Source organism: Brachyhypopomus gauderio, unplaced genomic scaffold, assembly GCF_052324685.1.
Source record: "Brachyhypopomus gauderio isolate BG-103 unplaced genomic scaffold, BGAUD_0.2 sc86, whole genome shotgun sequence".
Taxonomy (NCBI): Eukaryota; Metazoa; Chordata; class Actinopteri; order Gymnotiformes; family Hypopomidae; genus Brachyhypopomus; species Brachyhypopomus gauderio.
Window position 1 is genome coordinate 121,583 of NW_027506907.1, and position 14,144 is coordinate 135,726.

At 42.4% G+C, this 14,144-nt stretch overlaps 2 protein-coding genes across 2 annotated transcripts in view; one reads left to right on the top strand and one right to left on the bottom strand.

The window, feature by feature from the left end:
* The window catches only part of igf2bp2b (insulin-like growth factor 2 mRNA binding protein 2b), a 14,855-nt gene extending 11,450 nt beyond the window's left edge, over window positions 1–3,405 (top strand). Inside the window, exon 13 of the mRNA XM_076991795.1 lies at window positions 330–3,405. Coding sequence (XP_076847910.1) covers window positions 330–428 — 99 coding nt within the window. The 3' untranslated portion in view covers window positions 429–3,405. The remainder of the gene's footprint in view (window positions 1–329) is intronic.
* A 176-nt stretch (window positions 3,406–3,581) lies between these two features.
* tmem41ab (transmembrane protein 41ab) lies at window positions 3,582–13,118 on the bottom strand. Its single transcript, XM_076991796.1, has 5 exons — window positions 12,824–13,118; window positions 6,636–6,786; window positions 6,188–6,349; window positions 5,566–5,704; window positions 3,582–4,854 (listed from the first exon to the last, which is right to left on the bottom strand). The coding sequence occupies exons 1-5, from the start codon at window positions 12,988–12,990 to the stop codon at window positions 4,622–4,624; spliced, it is 852 nt and encodes a 283-aa protein (XP_076847911.1). The 5' UTR covers window positions 12,991–13,118; the 3' UTR covers window positions 3,582–4,621.
* Between the last annotated feature and the right edge of the window lie 1,026 nt (window positions 13,119–14,144).

Below are 14,144 nucleotides of genomic sequence, written 5' to 3' on the forward strand. Positions count from 1 at the left end.
GTGTGTGTGTGTGTGTGTGTGTGTGTGTGTGTGTGTGTGTGTGTGTGTGTGTGTGTGTGTGTGTGTGTGGGTGCGTGTGTGTGTGTGTGTGTGTGTGTGTGTGTGTGTGTGTGTGTGTGAATACCACTCCAGAGTCCAGTTCATGACTCTTTATTTTGCCCGTATGTTTTGCTTGCCAATTTAAGAGCTACCCTCGGCACTCTTGACAGTCGTATCTGAGTGTGGGCTTCATAGCAGGCAGGACTGACAGGGCTCCGTCACAGACGAGCAAGAATAAATATTTGTGTACTGTTTTAAGATGTCTTTTTGTGTTTGGTATTTATTGGCAGTCCGCCCAACGGAAGATAAGGGAAATCATTCAACAAGTGAAACAACAAGAACAGAAAAACCAGCAGGGAGCAGCAACGGCATCGCAGCACACCAAGTGACCACCAGGGGGCGGCAGTAAGCAGCAGCAATGTGAATGTAGCTAGCTCCTCCGAGCGCGAACCAAAACGAGCAAAAAGCGCGCGAGAGGTAACGAGAGCGGCAAGGAAAACTGACGAGAAGGAACGAGATCGAAACCAAAGAACTTTTTAAAAATGATAATAATAATTAAAAAAAATGACCGAAGCTCACAGGAGAGCAAAAAAAAAAAAGTAAGCGCTCCAGACTGGACGACAGTGGAATGTACGTGCTAGCGGACGAGGGACGTAAAAAGTTGTGAAGATGCTGTTTGACGGTACGTGAAAACGGCCGCTGCTGGTGGGAGTTTTAAGCCCTGAGAAGCACACACGTAACACACAGTGGTGATTATTAAAGCAGGAGTGATTCTGCCTACGCCAATTATCAGATCTTACCAGCAAACACCAGGTTCCTGCTTTTCAGACAGTAGCGTTCTGCGTTCAGGTTGACTGTGGGCACACTGCGTACACGTAGGCCTGACGAAAAATTTAAGGACGTTCATGTCAGATGTTTATACAAACTACCTATGGGAGTTTTGACTTAAGAAGAGTAGCTAGCTCTATTTGTTTTAACAGTGTTAATTTATTAGAAGACCTTAGTTAACTTGCGTTCTGTCAGAAGTAAAGGATGACTGAAGTAATATCGTTGTGGTTTTATTTCAAAATCCCTAGAGAAGATAGTGCAAAGAATTTAGCTGACTAGTGTGGGCTCAAGTGGTTAGCATAAAATCACACGTCCAGAATTGACGAGATTAGTAATTGGATCGTTGCAAATTCTACTCACAGCGTGAGGTTTGGTTTGGATTTTCACTGGCTGTGTAGACCCTTAATGTGAACAGTCAGACCTAGTTTAAAGTTCTCTGTTTTGATGAGTAGCAGAAGCTCTTCTTACCCAAAAAAGGACAAAAATGATCATTATTCTGTGTGCCAACATCTTACCAATTTTGTTTACCTTGCCCACTGCTCTACATATTCCTTTATTAGATGATCTTTTCATTCATTTTTTTTCCTTTCCATTTTTTTGTGAAAGTGTCCTCTGACCCCTGCCTGTAAAATATGAGAGGAAAAAGATTAATGTCCACATAATTGTAATCAGCCTGACACTTTCACATCTTATATTGGCAAAGCGGTTATAAACATATCAGGCATTGCATGTCCCTCCAAAACCATGTTCTGCATTCAAATAAAAAAATGTTAAAACAGTTTTAAAAAGTCATACATAACGGAGTGAACGGCACGGTACCGTGAAGTGTAGGTGTAGTGAGCCCAGGGTCAGGCGCTCGGGTCAGGCCCCCCGGCACAGAACCTCAGTGTACGGGAGCGGGCAGATGGTGCGCCTGATGGATGCTCCCGAGGGTCCTGCCCCCTGGTTTCCCTCCACCTTGCCCTTGTTTCTTTCTCATTCTTTTCTCCCCATTTTCCCGCCCGGCCCCTGTCAGCAGGTCCCGTGGCTCCTCTGCCGACCTGCTCGTCTGCCCTCCTGCGCAACAGTTAGCCAGATACATAGAAAAAGAGAAGATGAATATTTATGAGTGTTTTATACTATAAATATGTAAGGAAAACAAGCAAATGTGAGCCAGTTATGGTCTCGTTATTATTATTTTTTTCTTTTTAAGATGTTTTATGTGAGAAACACTGCCCTTTCTGAATTTCTAAAGATACGTTTAAAAAAAAGATGTACAAACAGGAATTAGCCATCAGTGTGATGACTATGTTGGCCTGTAGGTTGAAAACATGTGAAACACGCATACAGGTGAAAGCAAAGTGGTCAGATATAAGCAGTTAGAGTAACACTGATCAGATGGTGATCACTGAGAGTGCGGCACACGCTGTTCTGATGTTACCAGCCGAGAAATGTGTGTGGCACAGAGAAGCCTCGGATAAAGAACCCGCCAGTGATTTCTAAATCAGTGGGACAAGGTGACACCAACTAGAAAGATACCATCTACCTCAGGAACAGGGTACCTCAGTTCAGTGTTTGAATTTCTTTTTATGTTTTGTACACCTTGTAAAGCTCATGACTTTGAGCATTTTTTAAAAAAAGATTTCTAAATAAAAAGAGCGACAAAAGACGAATTAGTGAAGAAAGTGTATATAGTGCCAGTATGCTTTCTCTCCTGAGAAAGAGTCTCCAGTGGCTTCTGTGAGAAGCACTGCATGTCGGACCTGAAAGAGGCTTGTGTTAAGTAGCCCTAGTGAAACTGACGGGACAGGTCCAGTTAATGTAGGCATGTCTTGCATTCGTCAGATTTGTCCCAGAGTACTTGCTTTGACAGATTCAATATTAAAAGGTGAAATGCGCAACTGTTCAAAGAAAACTGAAAAGTAGCTTGAAATGAACCCGGACCCATGTAAGTACAGTGTCTGTAAACCATAAACCTTATTTGTAGCGTAAATCAGAAAGATTTGTTTTCTCTCTCTCTTTTTTTTTTTGCTCTACTGTGTTTTAGCGAAAATGGTACAGTATCTTGAGATATTTTGGACCTTAACCCATCTGTTCTGAATAGCACGCTAACACTAACACTGTGTGGTTTTAGGAACTTCTATTGAAAAAGCTTTGAGTTTGTCATAATATGCTGTCTGATCTCTGTCGCTAGTAAAAGTTTGCTCACTGTCAAACTCGGTGGTTGTCATTCAAATTCAGGCCTGGTTCTACCTGCTCTCACGAGCTCAGGTAGTTCCCACATAACCAAACGCGTAAGCAGCACTGTCTGCACATCCTACAGTTCTGGAGTTTGTTGCTTTTCTGTTTTCTCTGTGTGCGTTTGGTAATGCCTTTACTGTGAATGGTTTGTGCTTTTCATCAGTCAGGCCAGGGTTGAAAGGGCTGTGAGACGAGCACTGAGTTTATTCTCACCACCAACTCCCTTTTCAGTAGGAGGATGTTTTCCAACCGTTGTTCTTTAGACACATTACAAAGCCCACCAGCTTGGACATGAGCAATAAAGACCCTTTAAGACCACAGTGTCATTGTCATCATTTGATTGAATGAACACTGAAAATACACTGAGGGGAAAAAAACACATCACAGAACATAATTCACAAAAGAAATAAAATACCTGCACGGTATGTGAAACCAAGACACAAGAACGTATCAAAGTGCTTATTGTTTTGTGTTTCAAGAAGGCAATATAAATATTTGTGTGGACGTATACTGGGACACTTTTAATCCTGGGATGCATACTGGCAGACATACAGTCTCTAGTACAGCAGAGAAGACTGAATCCTGAACATGGATTTTTAAAAGTGCCAAAAAAGAGTCCCTCCTTAATGGCACAAACGCTATTACAAAATTAATAGTAGGATTTTGTTACAGTTTAACTGTCAATGTAATAATATAGTAATATATTACTATAGTAACGTGATAAATATAACACAAACTGGCTTATTTGTTATCTCTTCATTTGTCACAGACATTTATAGCCTATCAAAACATTACAAAACACTACTATAAAAAATATGTAAACATGCTCTACAGCACCCGAGACGTCATTCTCTTCAGTGCACTGGATTCCTTAAGGCTTAATGGTGAAAGAACAGGTTTCAGGATTATAGTTAGACACACAAACGTGTGTCCTCTTATAAAACAAACCGCAAAATCTTGTGATTTAAAAACAATCCAAAGCTGCCAACTGAAAACCAACATTGATGATGATGTTGCTCAGAAGAGCGGTGATGGTTTCACCTTGTGTGTTTAAGACATTGCAAATCTCTTGCTTGGCACATTGTGTTGTCCTGAAATCAGCAACAACTCTTGATTCTGCAGCAGTAATTATGGCTTTCGAACATGAATGTTCAAAAAATAGCTAATCGTACTCCTCATTACCCAATTACAGTCCCCTCTGTAACAGACCTAAAGTTAAAACCAGACTAATTTGTCCACTTCATTATACTCAGGGCATCGGACTGACCCCTTGACCCCTGGTGCTCTGGCCTCCCCACATCCATCCTGAAACACCACAAAAAGCCTTTTAAAAAAATTGGAGCCCACAGGCTCAGGTGTGTAAGTAGATACAAGAACTACCACAGCAAACATTCGTTTAAACAGTCCATCATAGTGAAGACGTTCAGAACCAGTTTTCCCCAGCAGCCCAAACCAGCCCAGTGGTGTGGCCCTGTAGGGCCACCGTCCAAAAGCCCCCCTTTCCCACCCCAAGATTCCTGCATTGTCCGTCGGGTCATCTGTTTTTGCGGTCGTTGTCCAGGTGAGTGCTGTGACCATTGGGCTCCAGGCCGTCCAGTTTGAGGTGGGCGTGGCTGTAGTGGCGGATCAGGGCGCCGGGGAGCAGGGCGGAGCCAGCGATCAGCAACAGCTGCAGCAGAGTGCGGCGGGAGAAGATGTCGTCCATGGACGTGACCTCAGACAGAACGGCTCCCGTACGCACACAGATGAAGTTGTAGGGTATCAAGCCTGGAGGGGTGGAGGTCCATTTAAATGAACATTTAAAATGAACGGATTACTTGTACACAATATCAGCAGAGAAATGACAATTTCATTAGAATGACACTGTTTGCATAAGCTTTTCCTGACATATAGCTAGGTATGTTTTATACTGCATTAAGAAACTTCACTGTTGAAGTCCATCATTTAATCAAATATGTAAAGTTTCCACATCTGTTCATTATCTGTTACTCAGTGGTGTGTGATTGGTAGTGTAAGACTTGTGTTAAAATTGTAAAATTGTATAAAATTGCTATATAAATTGAACATTCATTCATTCATACATGTTTTATTATATATTTACTATTAGCTTGTATGTCTATATTTTATGTATTTGACTGAGAAATCCAGCATTTACAGACCCTGATGATTTAGAGTATACACACGCAAACTATGGCATGGTGGGTGAAGTAGATTAGTAATAAAATATTTATGAAATGGCTACAGCAGACACAAACGTTCTTTATTGTGTCCTCTGTCCAATCAACCCATTTGATACCCCAGTGTCCTGAAAAGGACACAATTACAGAACATTTAACCTCTTGCAAGACATTCAGCGGTTCACAGAACTGTGTATACAACAACCATAGTTCCACTGCACTTTCATTTTGTTTAGAATCTGAAAGAGCCTATTTCTCAGTGTGGGTGTGTATGAACTTGTTCCCAGTAGGGGGCGCTCACCGATGAGGACAGAGAAGAAAAACATAGGGACGGGGATGTTGAGGATAGGACATGTGATGTTCAGGAACCAGTTGGGTGTCATTGGGAAGAAACGCAGAAAAAGCAGGAAGAAGAACAAACTGCTTTTGTTTTCTTCTACCTGAGACACATACAGGGAGGGAAAGAGAGAGAGAGAATGTCTTGTGTTTCTTTTGTGCAGATGTAGGTCTGTTTGGCTGCATTATTAAGGCACTAAAAAAGCTAACGGACCTTTCAGAGTTTTTAGAGAACAAGCTCAGATTCATTATACCAGCTAATGAGGCCAATCATGCACTAATGCGCTTGTGTCTGAGAGAAATCCTGTTCTCCACAGCGCAGCTCTGCTTCACCACTGCCAAAACACACACAGACGTGTGGCGAAAGATCGCCAACTAGTGGACGCACACAGTAACCACAACATCACACATACAGCTTGCCGTTTCAAACAGCAGTTTAGCAAGTCAAGTGTATCCAGTTTGGAGTACTGTAATCGGCTTTAAAGCCCCACCCACCATCAGACTCTAAAAAGCCCCACCCATCATCAGACTCTCAAAGCCCCACCCACAATCAGACTCTCAAAGCCCCGCCCCATAATCAGACTCACCTTCCTCTGCAGCATGTGCACCTTGTCGGGAAAGAGGCGCATGACGTGACGCTTCCCGAACGTGCGGGAGAGGAGGTAGCAGTTGGTGGAGCCCACCGTCGTGAGTGTGCAGGCGATGAGGAGTCCGTACCAGGGCCCGAACAGCGCCCCCGCCAGCATGTTCTGGGAACAGCAAGGACCCAGGAGTTCGCTACATTTCTGTAATCACTTTGGTTTCTTCTCTGAGCGTTTTTTTTAGCATGCAGAAACCCAGACCTTGAGCAGCATGAAACAAACGTTTGATCCAACATCATTTTATTTAAGACATTTTAATATCGCACTCAGCTCATATGCTATAAGGTGGTTTTAAAACGCTTGATTCATCATTGTTAACAGCATAACTGAAGATTATGATTGGGCATCATGAGAACCCGGACAACTGTCCCGGAGAGTTTAAACGTCCTCTAACCAGGAAGGAGGATCCGGGGATGGCGAAGGATTGCTTGTAGAGGTAGGCGCTGCAGAAGAGCACCAGCACGTAGCCTGTGTGCTGATGCCTGTAGAACTTCAACAACTCGGCCAGATCACGCAGCTCCTCCAGGTCAGACGGGAAGTGCAGCCTGACGGGGGAGAGGGGGCACAGAGCGAAAGGTTTGAGGCATCACATGGTTTGAGGCATCACATGGTTTGAGGCATCATGCAGTTTGAGGCATCACACGGTTTGAGGCATCATGCAGTTTGAGACATCATGCAGTTTGAGGCATCAAGCGGGTAATTTGAGGCATCACATGGTTTGAGGCATCATGCGGTTTGAGGCATCACACGGTTTAGTTTGAAGCATCACATGGTTTGAGACATCACGCAGTTTGAGGCATCACGCGGTTTGAGGCATCACGTGGTTTGAGGCATCATGCAGTTTGAGACATCACATGGTTTGAGGCATCACATGGTTTGAGGCATCATGCAGTTTGAGACATCACATGGTTTGAGGCATCACGCGGTTTGAGGCATCATGTGGTTTACTTTGAGGCATCACATGGTTTGAGGCATCATGCGGTTTGAGGTATCATGCGTTTTGAGGCATCATGCGGTTTGAGGCATCACGCGGTTTGAGGCATCACATGGTTTGAGGCATCATGCGGTTTGAGGTATCATGCGTTTTGAGGCATCATGCGGTTTGAGGCATCACGCGGTTTGAGGCATCATGTGGTTTAGTTTGAGGCATCACATGGTTTGAGGCATCATGCGGTTTGAGGTATCATGCGTTTTGATGCATCACATAGTTTGAGGCATCATGCGGTTTGAGTTATGCATTTTGAGGCATCATGCATTTTGAGGCATCATGCGGTTTGAGGCATCACGCGGTTTGAGGCATCACGCGGTTTGAGGTATCATGCGGTTTGAGTTATCATGCATTTTGAGGCATCATGCGGTTTGAGGCATCACGCGTGTTTGAGGCATCAGTGTCAGATGGAGCATATATAGACAATGAATGGCACACGCCACTATTCCCATTTTTTTTTACAGTGTATAGATAGTTTCCTTGCTGAAGTGCACACATCATAACCTCAATCTCCAGGGAACCATCATGGACCGACTCAGTGACTCATCAAGTCCATGTGGATCAAGTTGCCCATGTTCCAGGGGGGTTTTAGCTTTCGGACCACAACAAGAAGTTGAAACTGATCTGAGGACAGTCGGGTTTCTAATGAGCTTTCCTGAAACAGGCAAGTGACCAGGCTGAGTTCAGCTCCCCTGGACATGTGGGAAGTGGAAGTGTGCAAGGGAACGTGGAGCCACAGCACTGGAGACTTAGTCATGCACGCTCCTTTAGCGAAATTGAAATATGACACAGGTGTGAGATGGAAATAGCACACTGCCTTCTCGCTTGTGTGTGTGTGTGTGTGTGTGTGTGTGTGTGTGTGTGTGTGTGTCTCCCACTGCCACAAACACCCACTGAAACTTAAGACTGCCACCCTGGACAGTACCAAGCCCCTCGAGTTCTCGTGCCATGCCCACAATGCAGTGGGGCTTGTCACTCTCTCATTGGCTGATGAATAACGTCTTATGCTGCAGTTCCTTCAGCCGAGAGGCATGTGTACAGGCACTAATCCCCTTACATATATCAAAAGCAGAGGGTTTGATTTCGCTTACGCACAACCGAAGATGCCAAAACACGTAACGCTGCCAGCACTACATGTGCCGTGAGTTCAACTGGCTGCAGATGGAAATTGCGTGAGCGAGAAGAAACAACTTGTTTTGAACCCATTACCCACTCAGGCATGTCTGTGTGTCCACATTTGTGACATCAATACATTCCTACATGACTTTCTCATGGGAATTTCCTTAAACTACATATAGCTCAGCGTGTACAGTTGATACCCTATAAATGCTGGCAGCAGTACACAGATAACTCAAGGAGCAGAAAGGAGGAGAACCCCTGGTCTATTATACGTCCAGCAGATGGTTCTTCAGTCTTACGTCTGCCCTTTCAAAAGTATGTTCCATCCTTTTCTGGTACACCCTCCATATATTTCACAAGATCCGAATCAAAGTCGTGAGTATGGTTATGGAAATATCAAGAACTGTATGGGGTGAGATTACTGTCTTTAATATGAGAGCTCAAAGTTGAGGTTCAATCGAGCAAGTAAGCCACACTGAGCATGTAAAATAAAAAAACTGGGCAAAAACATTGACAGCGAGAGAAGAGAAACAAGAATGTCTAATTGTTTTTAAAAAGGCTTATCGGTCATTGTGTTCAATTATGCACATGCGTAGTTCATGTGTGACATGGCCCACTAGCAGTTGCAATCGATGGTTCAGGTAGTCATCTACTAATCCTTGATCTGTGACGTATTTCCTCTTGTAATCATGAAATGGGCGGAAATTTTAGAAGCGAGCAAAAAACTTAAACATGCTCTGAAAACCGAAACACTCGCAGGGCTGCACTTAACTACGCAATTCTTGTTTCTCTTCTCTCGCTGTCAATGCTTATCCACAGTTTTCTTGATTTTACATGCTCAGCGTGTCTTAATTGCTCTTTGAGCACTCATATTTATGGATGCCCATTCCCACCGCTTGAAGAAAAAAAGTCCATATATCATAATTATGACTTGCTATATCATAATTGTGACTTACAAAACATAATTATGACTTAGTTTCTGATAATTATGACTTACAATCTCATTATTATGACTTACAATCTCATAAATATGACTTAGTATCTCATAATAATGAGATACTAAGTCATAATTATGAGATGCTAACATAACTATGAGAAAGTATGTCATAATTATGTGATTCTACGTCACAATTATGAAATTGTAAGTCATGAGATACTAAATAATAATTATTAGTAAATCATAACTATGAGATAGTAAGTCATTATTATGAGAAAGTAAGTCATAATTATGAGATAGTAAGTCATAATTATGAGAAAGTAAGTCTTAATTATGAAATACTATATGGACCTTTTTCCTATATGGACTTCCATAATTATATAAAGGCAGTAATAGAATTCCATAGAACTGCACTTGCAAAAGTCTGAAACATCGCTTGTTTAATAAGCCTGACTTACTAAGCCTGACAAAATTCCCTTCAAACTATAGAATGCTGTCAGGAATTTGTTGGCTTAATGTGTTTGTAAATTAAGCTGTACATCTGTCTAATTTGTACTTTCAGATCTGGGACTACTTCTCCTGAGGGATGAATTTGTGGCAGTGACAAATGTCAGCTAGCAGAGTACACACAGATCTGCACATGAATACCACAAAACCTAGGATGTCTGTTGAATCCGTCATACATTTCATACATGTATTCATAGATTTAACAGCTGCGTTTATTAAAAGTTTTGTTAAAGGTCTGTTTCAAGTCACTGGGTATTCTGTAAAATGCAGGGAAATATATTAAAATGATTTTTTGTGGTAGACTATAGGCTGCAGATATAACAGATGTGTATAGATACAGTGGAAATGTCTAGAATATTCCTTAAAACTATGTAGTGCAGTGGTATTGTGGGATCTGAAGTCAGGAACCTTGATCTACAATACTGTATCAGAAGAGACAAAACAATATGTAGATCACACTTCAGATCAGGTTTTGTCTTTACTTGACAAATAAATACCAGTTTAAAGTCCCCTTAAACTGGTCCCAGACCATCCAGTGTTAGCATGGACCATTACTCTGAAATGTCTTAGACCAATGAGAGTCCTTATTCAGTTTCCCTTGTTTCCCTGTTTCTTTTCTGTCAGCTGTGAAACTTTATGTGACCATGTTACTCAGACACAACATGCTCTGTCCAAGTTGTACTTCTATTTATCACAGACTTTATTTTAGGCACAGACTAACTCTCCCGTTTCTCCTGCCAAAGACATTTGTTGCATGGGGTAGTCTCTTAAGAAGCCTATGTGCTCACTCACTCTCCCTCCATCTCCCCCTCTCTCTCCCTCCCTGTCTGCCCCTCCCACCATTTCTTTCTCTTCCTGTCCTTTTCTCCCTCTCAGCACAAACTCTCAGCACAGTATCTGTCTGCTCCAGGGGACGTCATGTGATCTTTAACCGTCTGAGCCTGCGTGCTGTTGGGGGATTGGTCCTCAGACTCCCCCCCACAGCCCAAGTTAGCTCCGATGTCATCTTTACAAACTGAAATTATTTCTTCTACACCAGGTATCACCAAATGGCGGACCGCGGTCCGGATCCGGACCCGAATGCCGTCCTGTCCGGACCCAATCACATTCCTGATTAACTGGATACGGACCCAAATGCCAAAAAAATTTTAACGGGAGACTATATTTTAAACCGGAGAATTTATTTTCAGACGAGTGTTACGTTCACCACCCATCACCAGCCCCCCCCCCCCGCTCAACAACTTTCGTTCGCCACCGCGGACCCGGACCTAAGGTCTGAGCTATCTGCCAAAAATGGACCGCGGAAAGATTTAATTGATTACCCCTGTTCTATACCCTAACCAATGACCAACAGTGATCTCACAGCTGAGATGTCTTAGGAACAAACAAACAAACCCCATTCCTCATTCACTCATCTCAACAGAAAAGGAAAAATTAAGTAAGTAACTCAGGTAACCTCTTTAAAGCAGCCCAGAATCACCTCTGGGGCCCAGGGACAGGCGGCTGGGACCGGGGGGACCGGGGAGACAGGGGACAGGTGTTGGGCGTGTCTTGCACTCCATAGGAGGTGTAGTTTTTCTGCTGGCCAGGGGAGAATGTGAGGAGATAACTGTTTGGTGAGAGGAAAGTTACGTGACTGGCGTTCCACTCAGACGTGGCAAGCTGAGGCGGGAACTCCCCAGGACTGGATCACGTGCTATAATCTACACAGTGCAAGTCACGAAGGAGAAAGGCAGAGTGATGAGGGACGGACCTGAAGCACCTCAAATCAGAACGTTCCTCAAGGTTTAATCTACCTATCTATCTATTTATATCCTCTCTCTATCTGGTTTGTGTTTAGCCTGAAGCCTAAACACCAAGTTCCCAGTAGAAAATGGTGGAATAAACGTGAAGGGCCTATGTTGTCACCCCAAAACCCAGTGTGCGTTCCTGCTCACAGAGAGCAGGATGGACAATGCTTGGTCAACTGTCAGAAAGATCCGAGCTGACCAAAGATTCCTAAAGCATGTTATAATGGTGTTATATGATGTCATAGGCCTATCAGGGGCCTTTGCTACTTGTTTCCCCACTACAGGATTCATTAATAAAGGACTATCTTCTATATATATATAAAGATATATAGATATAAAAGATATCTATATATCTTTATATATATATATATATATATATATATATATATATATATATATATATATATATATATATATATATATATATATAAACAGGGTAGTACTATACTACTATACACACTTCTGCACACTCCCCTCCAATCAACAACCAGAAATTATAAAGGTGCAGTTTTCTGCCACTAAATAGGCAGATTTTATCTTTATGGGAGGACATATTTTTTATTGCGATGGCTTTTCTTTTCCATAATGAACCTCATTGTCCATCTTCTCCAAGCGAGTTATCGGATCCTTTATGGTTACTGAGTAGTAAACATGCTCTCATTAAAAGGTAATGAGGTATTGCCAAACCACGCCGTACGGACAATAACGCCTCGATGGACCAGAGACCTTCATGCACTCTTACCGGTTCGGTGTCTATTTATTGATTTGTCTTGACTCATCTGATAACGGAACCACTGTACTAAAGGTTTTGTATTTGTTTGTTTGTTTCAGAGCCTGGGTCATGCTGAAATTGAGTGTTTATACAACATAATGTGGACACCTGAGATTTTATATATATAAGATTCAAACTTGCAGTTTAGTTATTTGATATTAAGGCGACCTTAAATCTGAGTGTACCGCATAAACTGATAAACTAAACCGCATAAACTAAAGTTTAAATGAGCCCTCTTCGAATAATAATTGGGGAGTCTTGAATTTGGTTTTACAAAAGCACAAGTAGCCTACACAATGTAATCCGACATTGTTTTAAACAATCCAAGATAGTTTTAAATTGCACTGCAGTATAAAACAGTAATTCGATGGGTGAGCACATTTGCTGCGAATAGTGATTACATCCAAACTTTAAAATGTTCTTCTTGTGACATAAAAATGAAGGTAATGAAGTCCACCGGATGCCTCACCTGCGCTCCTCTCCCTGGGTGACCTGGTCAGTGTGGTGGTCAGGCGGACCAGGCGCGCTCTCGTGATGCCGCGCGCGAGGCGGACCCGGCGGCAGAAACGCGGACAGGAGATAGAGGTAAAACGTGGCCGCGGTAACCACCGCAAATAAACCCCAGATTGAGCGCATGTTCCGGGCGGAAGCACGTTGACTGCAGGTTCGTTGTGACACCACCAGTGAAGTACAGACGGAGTCGCCGCGTGTGTTACGTCCTCGGTACTTGGAAACTCTGCGGTACCACCGTGGAAATGGAAGGAACACCGAAGGTGGGCGGACCGAGTCACATGGATCATCTAAATATGAGTTCATCGCAAGTGACAGTTGAGGAGTTCACCTTACAACAGACTACGGCCACAGACGAGCTTTCCAATAAATATTACACAAACACAATATCATTTTGCATAAAATATAAAGCTTAATGTAGGCTATAGAACAGAGCAGAACAGATGTTTGTACATTTGTAAACCAAATTTACTTTCATGGCCGAAAGAACCACTGAAAGCTCTGAGGATTATGTTTAACAAATTTGTGAGCGCAAAGATTATTTCAGCGTATCTCTGGGTCACGTCAGAACAGTTCAATGAGTTAACAGATCACCTTGTACCTCAACTAACAGCCACCAAGAAAATTGTCACATAATCTTTCCTTTCGACAAGTAACAACGAATGTAATGTCTTATTTAAGGAAGGATGCCATATTTAAATCTACTATAAATATAGGCCTATAAATAAACATTAATGTAGCTACTAGTACTAATTAATTTACAGATTAGGATTTAGGCTACAGGATTCTATATCAAGTCGGTCGCTTCTGTTAGCTAGATAACTAAATTAATTTTGTCTTTTGTAGCCTTAAATCTATGGAAGCTTATTTAAAAAGAAGAAAAGAAAGTGTGTCCTCCATTCAGATGTTATTAGCTAAAATCTACTGGTGTCTTCTGTGGTCTACTTTAACTTTCTGCTTGGCCAAGGAGAACTTTAGGCTACTAAAGTAAAATAAGAACGTCTCGTATTATCGGTCTCTCGTGATATGTGAAAAACAAATAGAAGCAAATGTACTACATATCTAATTTAACGTTTATTACTGATGAACGAGCAACAGTTTTGACCGATTTTTTCACGCTTTTTTGCTTGGTTCATCACACTTATATTTCTCATTTTAATCACGTTCAATTTGACTCTAGATTAGTTGTATTTATTGTCCCCCTCAACCATATAATCATTTTTGCTCAACCCAAATCAGCATTCTGGCTGCCACCTTTTATACCGGCCATATAATCATAT